Here is a 13031-nt window from a genome sequence, read left to right as displayed (position 1 = left end):
TTTTTGTATCAATCCTTGTTTAGTTTTGTGGTCAACGGTGATTGATGACCATGATTATACTGCCTACAGTAACTTTTTGTATTAAATTGAATGGAGTTGCTTACTTGCTTCTAGCACAACTTTATCCATTTGCAGTTGTTTTTAAAGTTTAGTGGCAATGCTGTGTTATTGACTGGGTTCTGCGGTCTGTCCTGAACATGTCAGTGGGGATGAAACTGTCAGCTGCCATGCTACATTTCTCTGTCTCGTTGGTTAAAAAACTGCAGTCTGCAGGACTGCAGCAAACCAGTTTCAGTCCAAGCCAGAGAAAGCCAAGATAGCGTGGTTTCTGAAATACAGAGCCATATTTGTCAATGTGTCCTACTGTCTGGTTTCACTGAGTGGTGCCTGTACGAGATCGCACTAGTAGTACACAAATATCTCTTCGAGAGAGCAAAACCTGTTTACTTTTTGGGTTCAACAAAGAAGTGGACACTAAGGGGGGTTCGACAGCCTTGAATTATAGAATTAAAATTCTAGAAACAAAATTTCACCCCAAACTAGAATTGAAATGAAAATTTTTATTTCTATTTGTATCTAATGGTGTGGAATTTTGATTCCAGAATTAAAAATGATGTGTTTGATTAAACATGAAATAAAATTCTGGAATTGATGAATTAAAACCATCATGACATATGCTCTTAACAGAGATGAAAAAATTTAAAATTCTAAAATCATAATTCCACCCCCTTGGGTAGAATCATAATTCTAGAATTCTGATTCAAGAATGAGCTTATAATTTTGTAATGAAAATTGTGTGATTGATAATCAATTATCATTTCATCAAAAATGAGGATTTTAGTTCTAAAAATCCACAACTTCAGCCTCATCAAACATCCCGAAAGAGAAAAAGGTCTTGATGACTGCCCTTAGTCAAGGTGAAAACTGTGTGGATTCGGATCAAAGAAATACATTAGAAATCAGACGTGATCACACTTGGTGCAGCATAAAACAGAAAAGCTGCAAATCTAAAACCAAACTACTTGCACCCTTTACCTGCATCCTGTATAACAAGAAATTTCTACATGGATCCCCTCTGTAACTGTGATGAATGTGCATAAGGATGGTTGTAAAGGGGATAAACGTCTGCTGGATGGTTTGTGCTCATGGTTTCAAAAAACAAAAGCCAACGGTTTATTCCCTTTCTCCTGACCAATCTGAAATCAGTTTTTAGTCAAACTAATTTTTAAAAGTTAAAGGAGCGCCAGAATCGTTGTCAAATTGGACAGAGTTAAAAACTGAAGTTTTAAAAATTCTGAAACTTTTAGGGGCATTAACTGCTTCAGATTTAGGGTGGATTTGATGTGGATATGATATGTTATGCTTTCACTAATGTGGCAAAAGATCCACAGTAAAATTCATGGTTCATCAAACTTATGATCTATAATTAAAGCTTTTAATCCACTTTTTCCCATTGAGAAACTGTCTAATTTAAGAGAGAAAGTCAGATCTTAAATCCTGAGGATTTTCTCAGGGGCAATCAAAAAAATTCAAAAGGCCTGAGAAGAATCAGCAACACAAAAGAATTATTTGTATGGTTCATTTAATAAAAAAAAAGAATAAATAACGTTACTAAATGACAAGAAAAGTAAATATAGTTCAAAGATTTAAGGATAACTGAATCAATGAACCAATAGCTGTAATTCATGGAGTTGATTTTGATTCAAATGGATTTAAGAGCACTGATTGCCACCACTGGTGGTGAGCAAAAATGGTAAGGGGCTACGAACCTGACCCTAGATAAACTCCCAGCTTTGTCATTTCTCCAATCCGAGATTTCTGCGGTGTTTGTCTTTGAAAAACCTAGTGGTGGGGCTCCTTCGGGGTCGTCCCCCATTAACTTGAAGAAGAACGCGTCAACTTGTGTGGCCATGGCATTGGCTGCCACCGTAAGCTTTCTACTAAGGATAATATTTTTTCGAGAAACAGGCGGCAAAATGAATATTGGGTGGCTGTTGGTTTTAAGACGCACCAAAGGCTTTTAATGCAATGCAGCATAACGAGCATTTACATCTTCAACAGCTTCTGCATGTTTTACAGCAATCTTTCTGTTGTTCGTGTGCTCTGCTGCTCTTTTTCCGGTTAAAAATGTAGTGGGTGGTTGGAGTATCAGCCACTAAGAAGATTCAGCTCTTCCTCTAAGCTTCAATCAATCGCTTGATCTGGCGCGCATTGGACAATATTTTCCTGTTTTTGATTGGAAACTAATGCAGAAAATTGACTGCACCGCAATTAATACTTCAGTAATGAAGGATGGAGAGGAAATTTTGAGTCTCTCTCTCTCTCTCTCTCTCTTACATTCCCATTTTATGGGCTCTCTCTCTCTCTCTCTCTCTGCGTCTCTCTAACTCATCTGTGTTGAGCTAACCCACCGAACCTACATTGATCTCCAAACAGTATAAAACTTTGATCTAAAAGGCATTTTAAGCGCAAACAACCTTTCACTTGGACAGGCGAGGCAGGAGCACTGGATCTCCCAGGAGGTTACAACTTACACTGATGTTTTCCGGAATCCGTTCCGTCTACCGGAAACGGAAACCAGCCGTCTGCAGGTCATTGCTAATTGTGCTAACCTTGTGGGTTTGCAGTTAGTATAGACAAGCTGGAGACAACTCAATGAGGTTCGAACCGCGCCCTCTCAATTATGATAGAGCAACTGCAACCTACCCAACCTGCTCCCTCATTTGATTCTATTTCAGCTTCAGCTTTATTGCATACAAGGCCCATGAAGTTGGCATTAGCTGTACATTCTCTTAGTTTACTTGCAAATTTATTGGCCACATGAAGTAAAAATGAATTGGCGGCCGGCCTATCCAAATTTCAAATCTTATTAGCTTCTATGACAATCTGAAGCCTCTGAGCTTCACTCTTCTTGGTTGCTTCTCCGAGGACATATAGAAGATGCAATACAGCTTCTACACCCGCCAATCCAGTTTTTCCGGCGACGTTTTTCCGGTGTCGTCCCGGTGATGCAGAATGCAGACGGACAGGACATTGTGCGTTGCCTGGAGTTTTTTCCCACACGCCGGCTACTCTGCAGGGAATCCGTCAGAATGTGGGCAGGGTCTGGCCGCAGAAGTACCAATAACACATGGTTATCCTCACATATTAGATGCAGTCAAAGGCGAGTTGTCGCTTACCAACTGCTGAGATCCAAAGGGCCACATTATGACACCCATGAAGAGTGGAAATAAATTGGTGTACAAATATAGTAACCATTGAACTCCCCACACACATAAGCTGGCAGTGGGTCCTAAGGATGTTGTATTAGCCGATAGCACCATGTTTGACCTCCTCACCCAACGATACAGGCGTCAGTACCAACATTTTCAAAATTAGCCAAATTTTCTTCTAAATCAGTGGCCTTTTGCCTATTCTATCAGTTCATTACCTGAAGAATATAACATAGTTGGTCAAAGTGAGGAGGTCAAACATGACGCCTGTATAAGTTCAGTTGTCAGTTCAATTCTCGTGAGTATTATTTTTTGAAATGCAAACCGTAGATGTACAATATTTTAGTTGACGGGTGCACCAAAAGTAGCCCTAGACCCTAAAGGTAAGGAGAAAGGAAAAATGGTTTCGGTCTCTTCTGGATATCTCGCCTAATACTAGCACTGCTTTGAACTAATCATAACAATTTTTCGCATTTGACACTTGAAAAATAGTCTTTTGACGCCATAGAGAAAGACCAGTAGGAGAGCAAAGGTTGGTGGTGTTGAAGACCATACTGTGTCCCCTTTTGGAAATGCCTGGATGGATGGTAGAAGAGATTACTGCTAGTAACTCTCTTTTGTTGGTGTTCGGTGCAACTTTTAATGGGTTTACTGAGAGCCACGAGGGGAACAGTCTTGGCTTCGTCATCTAGCGGGGTTTGTTGGGCCTTCGGTGGCTTGTCAGAGTGAAAGGCTGTGCCTTAGAAAAAGAAGAGGCTGGGCCATGAGGTCTCGATTAATTCCATTCATTTAAGTGGTTGGTGGCATTTGATGTGTTTGTCAGGCATATAGGCATATGTACATAATGAAGTAATCCTCATTTAACAGGCCATTTACAGTGATTTCTTGTCAGTACCCAAATTTGGATTCACTGAAAATGGTTTTTTTTTTCCCACTTTTTAAAGAAAAATTCTCTCCCATCATTGAATGCCCAAGACATAAACTCTTGTTTTTTGTCAACCACCTCGCTGGCCTGGAAGAGTTGGCACTCTAGGTAAGGTGTTGGCTGTCTGATAAGGATGAACCAAGTCTCTCTTCACTTCTTTTTGCCTCTAAGGTCTAGAGCTGTGTTGGCTTGAAGGAAGCGCGTTCATGCATATAAGTATTAAACTAAGGGCTAATCTTCTATTAATTGCTGGTTCAATCTATTAGGCCAAACCCCTTAGAGTTAGGTGTATGTATTGGCCGTCATGCAGACAGTGATGATTTAATTTTGATGGGGTAAACTATCACCATAGCGTGTAGGCAGTTGTGAAGTGCATCAAGTTGGGCATGAATATGTTATAAAGAGTAGGGCAGATTCATGAAACAATATGTTCTAGTATTCTATGAATCTGTCCTGAACAGATCTATGGGATATTGTGTGAGTATTCCTGTTACCAAACAAGTGCCTTAAACACTTCCTAAGGGATTGTTTGGCAATGAGAACCGAAACAAACGGTCTGTCTCAAAAATTGATGTAGACATATGAAACTTGTAACATTTTTCAGGCAGATTCATAGAACAGTTTATTATTGGTTTTATTGACAAACAACACTTAAAAGGGTTCATGTTTAGATTTCTCCTTTATATTATTTAGATGAAAATGGTTGTTAGTTTCATGAGCACGCAGAAGTTGAACCTTCTCCTTGTTTTAAACTCTTCATGTCTCATGTCCAGAGACATATCGTCGTCAGAAGGAAGAAGTTCTCTAGGGCTAGGTCTACTAAATGCACCCCTTTTAAATTTCCTTAGGAACGTTGGCAGTCCAAAAGCACAAAGCTACCCACAATTTAATACCTTGCAGGTTCTAGAGAGTTAATTATACCAACCAATAGAAAAGGCAATAAAACATTGATGTAATCGGTGGGGGCAATAAATGGGAGTTGGATATCATAAAATACAGTCGTATTCGTGTGACCACTTCGACTAAGAGCATTTATGGTTCCATAGTGTTCATTGCGGGTGCTTGACTTCAGGGAGTTGCAAGGTGTCAAAAGAATCTCATCGAGATGGGAGTTCTTGGGATGATGGCGCGATGAATAACATCTTAAAGATTAAAGCAAACGGCTAGTTTCTGAAGTTGATCTACATGCTGCTAGTAATTTTGAAAACAAATTGGAAATCTCGCAAGATAGAGTACAACTGAAAGCTGAAGCTATCACACGTTTCCTATATTCAGGATATTAAGCTTCTTTTCAGTGTTTCGAGATTTCAACTTATATATTGGTGTGTTCCTTTTTGCAGCACAAAGAATTAATTTCACGAGAGATTAAAATGGAGACTAAATTGCCTACCAGCACCAATCCCATCCATTGGGCCAACCCTCCTCCTCAAGGATCTTAGAAGCTTGACTTCGAAACTTATTAAATGAATGCTGATATGTCTCTTATGCACACTCTTAAACATTTCAGGTCGTTTTTTTGTAGGTCTATATAAGAAAGGCAAAATATATGAAAACATAAAAATGGAAGCAATTGGAACGAACAAGATTCATATTTGAGGATAAATGAGATAAAATTATGTTTAACATTTCAAAGTCGACAAGTACTGTCCAAAACCAACCCAGCTTTATTGGCATATGGTGAGAGGAAACAAGGACAAACCAAAAGCAGTAAATGAATCGCCTTGAAAGCCGGCATCAATCCTTTAGCATGGTCCAGTAATAACCACTCCCGTGCAGAAAAATTATGGACAATTCAGGAGAGAGAGAGAGAGACCAGAGAAGAAAAGGCAGAAAAAGCAAGTGGCAGCCGATGATGGTACTCCCACCACACCTTCTCTGTTTCCATCCCATGTAGAAACAATTATTAGAGACTTCCTCTTTCCGAATAATAGCTTTGCCTCGCCACATGTTACATTGGGGGCCCATAAGTAAGGTGGACCATTCTTGGAACAGAAATTGAATCCTTTTTTACCTCACCAGCACCTAAAGAGATTGAACTTTTTGGCATGTGAAGAACTGCAGTTAAAGCTTATATAGCTTCTTGGCATGTGAAGAATGGCAGTTAAAACTTTTGTGACGCAGGTAGCCCACTTTATATCCCAATTGCAAATTGCAATAAGAATGAATTTTTATATGCCCGACCGCCTTTCCCTGCTATGCATATGCTCTCTGCTTTGTTTAACATATTATGTTCATTAGATATGAGACTCTTATGAATGTGGAGTTGTGAAGCAGAGATAATCGCAATAATAGACCACAAACTTCTTCAATACCAGTAGGCATTAGTAACTCATGAAATTGCTGTGCAAAGGATTGAAGAATGAAGGCAAACAGCTGCATTGACTACAACACGAAAGTACTACAATCAAGAAATACAACCAAATAGTGGATTATTACAACTGAGGCCAACGAAAAATCAGTGACAAGTTCCTAGCTTTTATTTGCTGTGCAGGCCCAGTGGGCCAGCGGAGCAACCAACAATACAAAAAATAAAACAAATACCAGAGGCCTCAATTCTGGAGCCACACCAAACATCACTAGACAACAATGGGAGCTTGCCAGAAATGGAAGAGATGTAGAAACAACCACGACAAGAGCTGGGGAGCAAAGCAAATCGCAGAACCAGGTAATTTGATGATTCAGGTGCACTTCATCTAGCTGAAATCAACCAGACTACATATTGCAGAGGCTACTGCTTCATTTTGTACAAAAATAATACCATTATAAATTTAAAAGGACCCATTAGTTTTCTTTTCTTCGATCTCAATCAAGCAACCATCTTAATCAGTTCCAGATAACCCTTTTTGGATACATGGAAGCTGAAAAATCACCCAAAACCAGAGAAGAAGAAGCCAAGAAGCAACCCAATTTAGGACCAGCCGGTTAGCCACTACCACAACCATAGCATGGAAAGACCTTCATAAGAGCAGCTCCTTCTTGCAATCTTGCTTCTTCATAAAAAACTTACCAAAATTATGTGCATTGTAATATTCAAGCAACATACTCGGTCTCCAAAATCGGCTGCGTTCGAGTTCCTATTGCAGCCGGGGCTTTAGTACTGCCAATTTCTGACACACGCAGTGCTTCTCCTTGGTCAGCCTGCTGTTCCATGGCTGCTAACTGCGATTTCCGCTTCAACCTCAGTAGTGCAATTGCACAAATTGCTAGACCCGCCACCACAACAAACCCACCAACCACGGAACCAACAGTAACCTTCCACAATTTTGAGCTACTTTTTCCTTGAGATTCCACTCCACCTGGTGCCGGAACTTGATTTGGAGGGGGTGAAGGTGGAACCTCCGAAGGAGCTGGAGAGGGAGCTGAAACTGGAGCAATCGATTCAACGACTAGCGAGAAATGACCTTGTTTCAATGTCGAGCAAGTATTTGGTGCTGAAAGATTACTATATTCCAGTGAACCATTCAAATCAAAACGCACACATTTTGCCGTTAATCCACTGGGAATTGTTGTACTTGAAAAGTTAACTGAAATGGGTCTCATTGTAGCAGCAACGTTCAACTCAGGCAAATTAGTTGCAGTCAGATTTGATGCTTCATAAGCCAGTATGCCTAATACAGGAGAAACTAGCGTATGACCAGGAACATGATAATAAAAGGAAGACCAGTTAACCAGATTCTGGTAAACCAGTGCAAGTCTCTCTACATAAGGCCACCCCCGAACTCCAGGAGGGAACTGAAATTCATAAAACTGAACTCCTCTGGCCCGTAAACTGCCACTTCGAAGCCTTACAACGGACAGCTTTACTCCATAGATAGTTTCAGGAACGGATGCATCATAGATAACACCTGTGCGGGGACGCACAAAAGCTCTGTAAGCATAATCCTGTAGAACCGCATCTAAAGATCGAGAGGAGTTCGGTGCTTGTGCATTTGCTCTCATCGACACCAATACAACCAAAAGTAGAGCAGCAAACTTCAAAACGGAGCAAAGAAAACCCATCTAGTGTTCGACGGAGCATCCAAATCCAGAGATGGAGTTCGAAAACAATGCTACTCTAACAGGATCCCTCATCATCCTATGTTTTTATGCCACCAGGCCAGCACCATCCAACCTAAAACAAAAATGGAGTTCCTAAGCAAATAGCAGAGGAACTCCAAGGCCTGAATGCTCTGTGCGCTTCCAGAGCTTCTCTACCGCATTGCCTTCCTCTCACTTATAAACTGGCATTACTCAGTAATGCAAATGGAGAAATTTTTGACCTGCCAGAAGCTGCTGCCTTTCGTTATCAGAAGTGATCGGGCACCTTAAAGCGTCATTGACTTCTCCAACCCCACTTCTATCTCAAGTATATCTCCGTGACAATAACCTCAAGAAAAGCTGCAATGTCAAAAGAAAAGTAACAGATTTCAGTACAGAAAGAAAAAGCAGACAAATCAGAGCTTTGAGCAAAAAAATCGGGATCGCATCACATCCAAAGCGTTCCACAAACAAGCAACCCAACCAGACGAACTATCCTGGAATATCGTAAAACGTGGCCCTTTACTCCCCTGTTCTCGAGCGCTCACAACAGCAAAACTATAACACGCCACAAAAGGAAAACGGAAAAATCACTCCGGTAAGATACATTTACCGTCAGCGTGCGTCACCTCTACCACTTTTAAGACCACCGAAAAATAATTAATAACCCAAAAAACCAACACCAGTCAACCTCAACAAGAACTCAACTCCGTCTAACTGAAATACAGACGACCAAAAATAGAAGAAGCCCAAAAAAATCTCCGCACTTTAGCTTTTCCTTCTTCTTCCCCCTTCTACCTGTTAGGGGAAAAGTACTGAGCAACAAAGAGGGACAAGAGATCCAGGTTTTTCTTCAGAAATTCCACAAGAAATGCACACTCATTGTCTCTCAGTGCTTAAAAAACAACATTTTTTTGCTTAGACATCGTTCCAAAAAATGCACAGTGTTCTCTCGTAATGCTGGTCCTCTTCACAAGAAATCCCCGAAGAACTCCCTCACTTCGTCTTCCTACACACCAGAAGTCACCAAATCTTCCCCCAAACCGTATACCAAAATAAAAAAAAGCAGCTAAAATTCACTGCAAACAACAAAATCTCCCTCATAAGATCACAAATAAACCAATAGAACTAAACGAAGAACTGCGGAATCCTCGCATTATGAAAAGCAAAAGATGAATCGATGGTGGCTGAAGGAACTCTAAGAACGGTAAAGTCTGAAGCTGACTCGTACCTCCTCAGTCACTCTCCTCTCTCTAGGGTTTCGTCCGCTTTCCCCGTCCCCTCTCTCTCTCTCTCTTCCTCGGGGTCTGATGCGGCACCAGACGTCCTGGTCGATTTTAGCGTTGCACGTCGACCGGAAAGAACCGACGCTTATATAGTGACAGCTAAGCCAGCAGGATCCTGTCCCGAACTGGGGTCCATTCATAAAGGAAAAGTCTTTTATACCCTTATACTTTTATCCAAGTACCTTTGAACGTAGTGAGTGACGCAACCTAGCGACTCGGTTCGTTCCGACTCATTAGTTGGAGCTACTCGGTTGAGTGGGTCGTCACTCGGAAGCCCTATTTGTTTGCCGGATACTTGCCATGAATCTAGCTTCTCATATAGAATTTGCTTATTTACATTGTCTAGAAATTTCATCAGCTAGGTTGGTGAAAATTGATTCAAATATTCAGTCCCTTACTTGTGTTTCCCAAGCTCAAATCAATGATGGAGATAAGTTAAAAGATCTGATCTAGATTTGGTTTCTTAATCAACCAGGCTGTTTATAAGCTTGTTGCTCGTCTTAGTCTGGTCAAATCAATTTGATGAGCTTGAGCAAGACTCTTACAAATTTAATCAGTAGCAAAATTAGGCATTTGATTGAAACATTAAGATTATGAAAAGCGCTGAGGCTGAGGCATGTGGCTCAAGCTCATATGTGATTTCCTATCTGAATCGGATCTTCTTTTATAAGGTTTCTAGTTCCAATATTTAGTCTTTTCATAACATAAAATCATAAACACCTTTTTCATATTAGCGTTGGAGCGTTATTGACATCTCACTATCAAGACTTGGCTTATGGAAATCTTATACTAATGTTTATTGAACACATGCGGCGTTATTCAAACCTCACTGCCAAGCTCTTGGTTGGCACGCTCAAGCCAGTGGGCTGCGTCTCTGCGGTTCGATACACCAATTGGCTCGACTCGTCCGAGTCACGAGACGTTGTAATTCCCCGTGCGAAGGAGGAGACTAATGACATTTTAAGCACTTTTAGGCTTCGTGAAAAGGACTTGCGTCCCTGGATTACGCTGGACGAGGACTAACAACGATTTGCTCGTTAGAGATGGGCACGCGCTTGTAATATTGAAAAAAAAACAAGGACTGAATAGACCTTTCGGTTCCTCCCACATTCTTTTTTTTTTTTTTTTCTCTAAACTTTTCCGTCGTTGTCTATGCAACTTGCCTTTCGCGAGACGTGAGAAAGCTGGTGCCTTTTCGCGTCACAAGATCCAACGCATGAACGGCCGAACGAGTTTTGGCCATTTTTATTGTTCCCTTTATGCTCCTGGACGCTCTTTCGCTATCGGAACGACTGGAGTCAGCCACATGGCAACATGGTCCTCGTGGTCAAGCTGAGTCCGAGTTAAAAGACCAACTCGGCGCATGTGCTCGGCTTCGAACTCAGTTTATATCCATTTGAATTACAAAAAGTGTTCTAAGTTCTTTGAAGCAGACTCGAATTAATCAAACGCAAACCCGGTACGAAACTTGTCCACTAAATGGTAATCATAATCAAGGTTTTTTTTATCGGTTCATATCCAATTTAAATCGGATATATTAACATGGTTTGGACTTCAGCTTGACCACCAAGTTATAGTTATAGACCACCAAGTTATAGTTATAGGAAATATAAGTGGATGGTTTGAAGGGGTAAGTATGTCATTTAGCAATTTTAAAAGGATTTTTTGGTCTACACGTGTCAGCAATGGAAGCCCAACAAATAATCCGTCATGTACACGTGTCTTGATTTCATTTGTTCGATTTTATGGGCCCGGGGCGACAATTTGATCTCGCTTTCCTGAAGGAGGGGGCTGTAGGTGTTTAATAATAACATAAACAAGACAAGGCCGCTGCTTATGAATTAATGGCTTGCTTTCATTTTCACGTGCAAATGACACCAAACCTCCACTTTGTTTCAAAATTTGAATCAAACTTTCCTTGTTTTAAAATTAGAACGCAGATCATATTTGAAATTCAAGTCTACTACCATTCAATCTTTGGAGAAGATAATGAAGAGGGATTCTAGTGTTTTAGGCATAAGACTGCTCGCACCCCGAGTAGGAAGCACCTTGACGGGTTAGTAGTCAATCTTATTCATGTATGTACTATTCTTTTTTTTCTACAAATGGTGAATGTTCAACTGTTTTTTACCTAAATTCTAAAACAACTCTAATCTTATGAAAAAGGAAAGGGACGTCCACCTTTTGGGGGTATCTTCTTCATTTCTCTTCCCCTTTCCCACCCAGCCGAGCATGACCCCCCTCCCCTAAGGGAAAAAAATGAATATTATTGAGATTAGGCCGAACATCAATTAGTTTTTGAGATAGCACATATCAAAAAAAGTTTTGAATTCATCCTTTGGAGGGAATGAGAATCGTTGAAACTATATCAACTTAGATCAGCCAATTCAAATTTATTCACCGACTGATAAGAGGTGTAAGGTTGTTTTTTTGCTGTTTTTTAAACTATTTTTATACAATTTTTATTATTTTAATACATGTATAAATAATATTTTTTTCAGTCACAACAATTAGGTTCAATTTTTTTAATTTGAAAACACTGGTGTGGAAGCGTAATGGGAGCAGGTTTTGGTGCCAGCCATCTCTATAAGGTAGGAGCGAATCTGATCGAGGTTGGTCGTTGTCAACAGAAAACTTGGGAAAACGAAGCCCATGGTTTGGACCTACACATGAGTCTCACCTAATCTTCACTTCCTTCTCAAATAAATTATGAGCAGTGCTACTCTTAAAAAAAAAAACGCAATAGGGCGGTCTGCATAGGCTCTGACCCATTCTCAATTTAAAAAAAAAAAATCAATCTACATATAAACTTTTTTTTAAAAATTATTTGCGTTATATAAAAAATTTGAAAAATGATATTTCGACCTCAAATTTTAATTTTTCCCCCTCATAAAAAAAAAATCGGTTCCGCCCCTGCTCGTGGCCAATCTCCTTCTAAGTTCGTCAATGGCACAAATACTTATTTTTCCAGGCAAAGAAAGTGTGTGATAACAAGAACATTATGTTCTTTGAAACCACTAATAAACGCTGATTGTTGATGAGGTATTGAGGTTGCAAGTGCAGAGTCCAAAGAGGCGAATGACAGATTTCTCGTTATGAGAATCAGCCGGGACTCTAATTGAATTGATATTTGAAAAAAAAAAAAGCGATGGAAGCATATAGTTAACATTGTTTCTTTATTCGGTTATAATTAATTAATGGTGTTCAATATTACTTTCCAACTAATTGAACGAAGCTTATAGACCATCTGCTTATTTTCAAATTTTAAATTTTATATCTTTTGGATTATTTTAGTGACCAAACATCTCGAGTCCTCGACTATTCCAATTAAAATACAACAGTTTTGTATTTAGTAATGTGGATCTTGGCTTGTTCGAGCCTTCACCGAGAGATTTAAGAAATCAGCGGCGTTTCGTAAAAGACAGAAACAAACAGCAAGGAACAATGTCACAAGTACCCAAACAGTTTGGAAATCATGCCGATGAAGAGTTACCTTTTTTCTTCAAATTCAAAATCGTAGATACCGTTCTTTTTTTCTTTTTTCTCTTTTTTAGGAGAATAAGTATTTCTTCTTTTTTTTCTTTTTTTTTT

General features: G+C 39.9%; 1 protein-coding gene across 1 annotated transcript; it reads right to left on the bottom strand.

The window, feature by feature from the left end:
* Window positions 1–6489: 6489 nt before the first annotated feature.
* Window positions 6490–9495, bottom strand: LOC116261770 (uncharacterized). Its single transcript, XM_031640617.2, has 2 exons — window positions 9386–9495; window positions 6490–8514 (listed from the first exon to the last, which is right to left on the bottom strand). The coding sequence occupies exon 2, from the start codon at window positions 8134–8136 to the stop codon at window positions 7168–7170; it is 969 nt and encodes a 322-aa protein (XP_031496477.1). The 5' UTR covers window positions 8137–8514; window positions 9386–9495; the 3' UTR covers window positions 6490–7167.
* Window positions 9496–13031: the final 3536 nt, after the last annotated feature.

The sequence above is a fragment of the Nymphaea colorata genome, chromosome 10, assembly GCF_008831285.2.
Source record: "Nymphaea colorata isolate Beijing-Zhang1983 chromosome 10, ASM883128v2, whole genome shotgun sequence".
NCBI classification, from domain to species: Eukaryota; Viridiplantae; Streptophyta; class Magnoliopsida; order Nymphaeales; family Nymphaeaceae; genus Nymphaea; species Nymphaea colorata.
The sequence above is the reverse complement of the archived record's forward strand: the minus strand, read 5'-3'. Positions and strand labels throughout refer to the sequence as shown.

What these genes read in the sequence shown, in the direction of transcription:
- LOC116261770 (XM_031640617.2), bottom strand. Translation starts at nt 8,136, where the DNA reads ATGGGTTTTCTTTGCTCCGTTTTGAAGTTTGCTGCTCTACTTTTGGTT.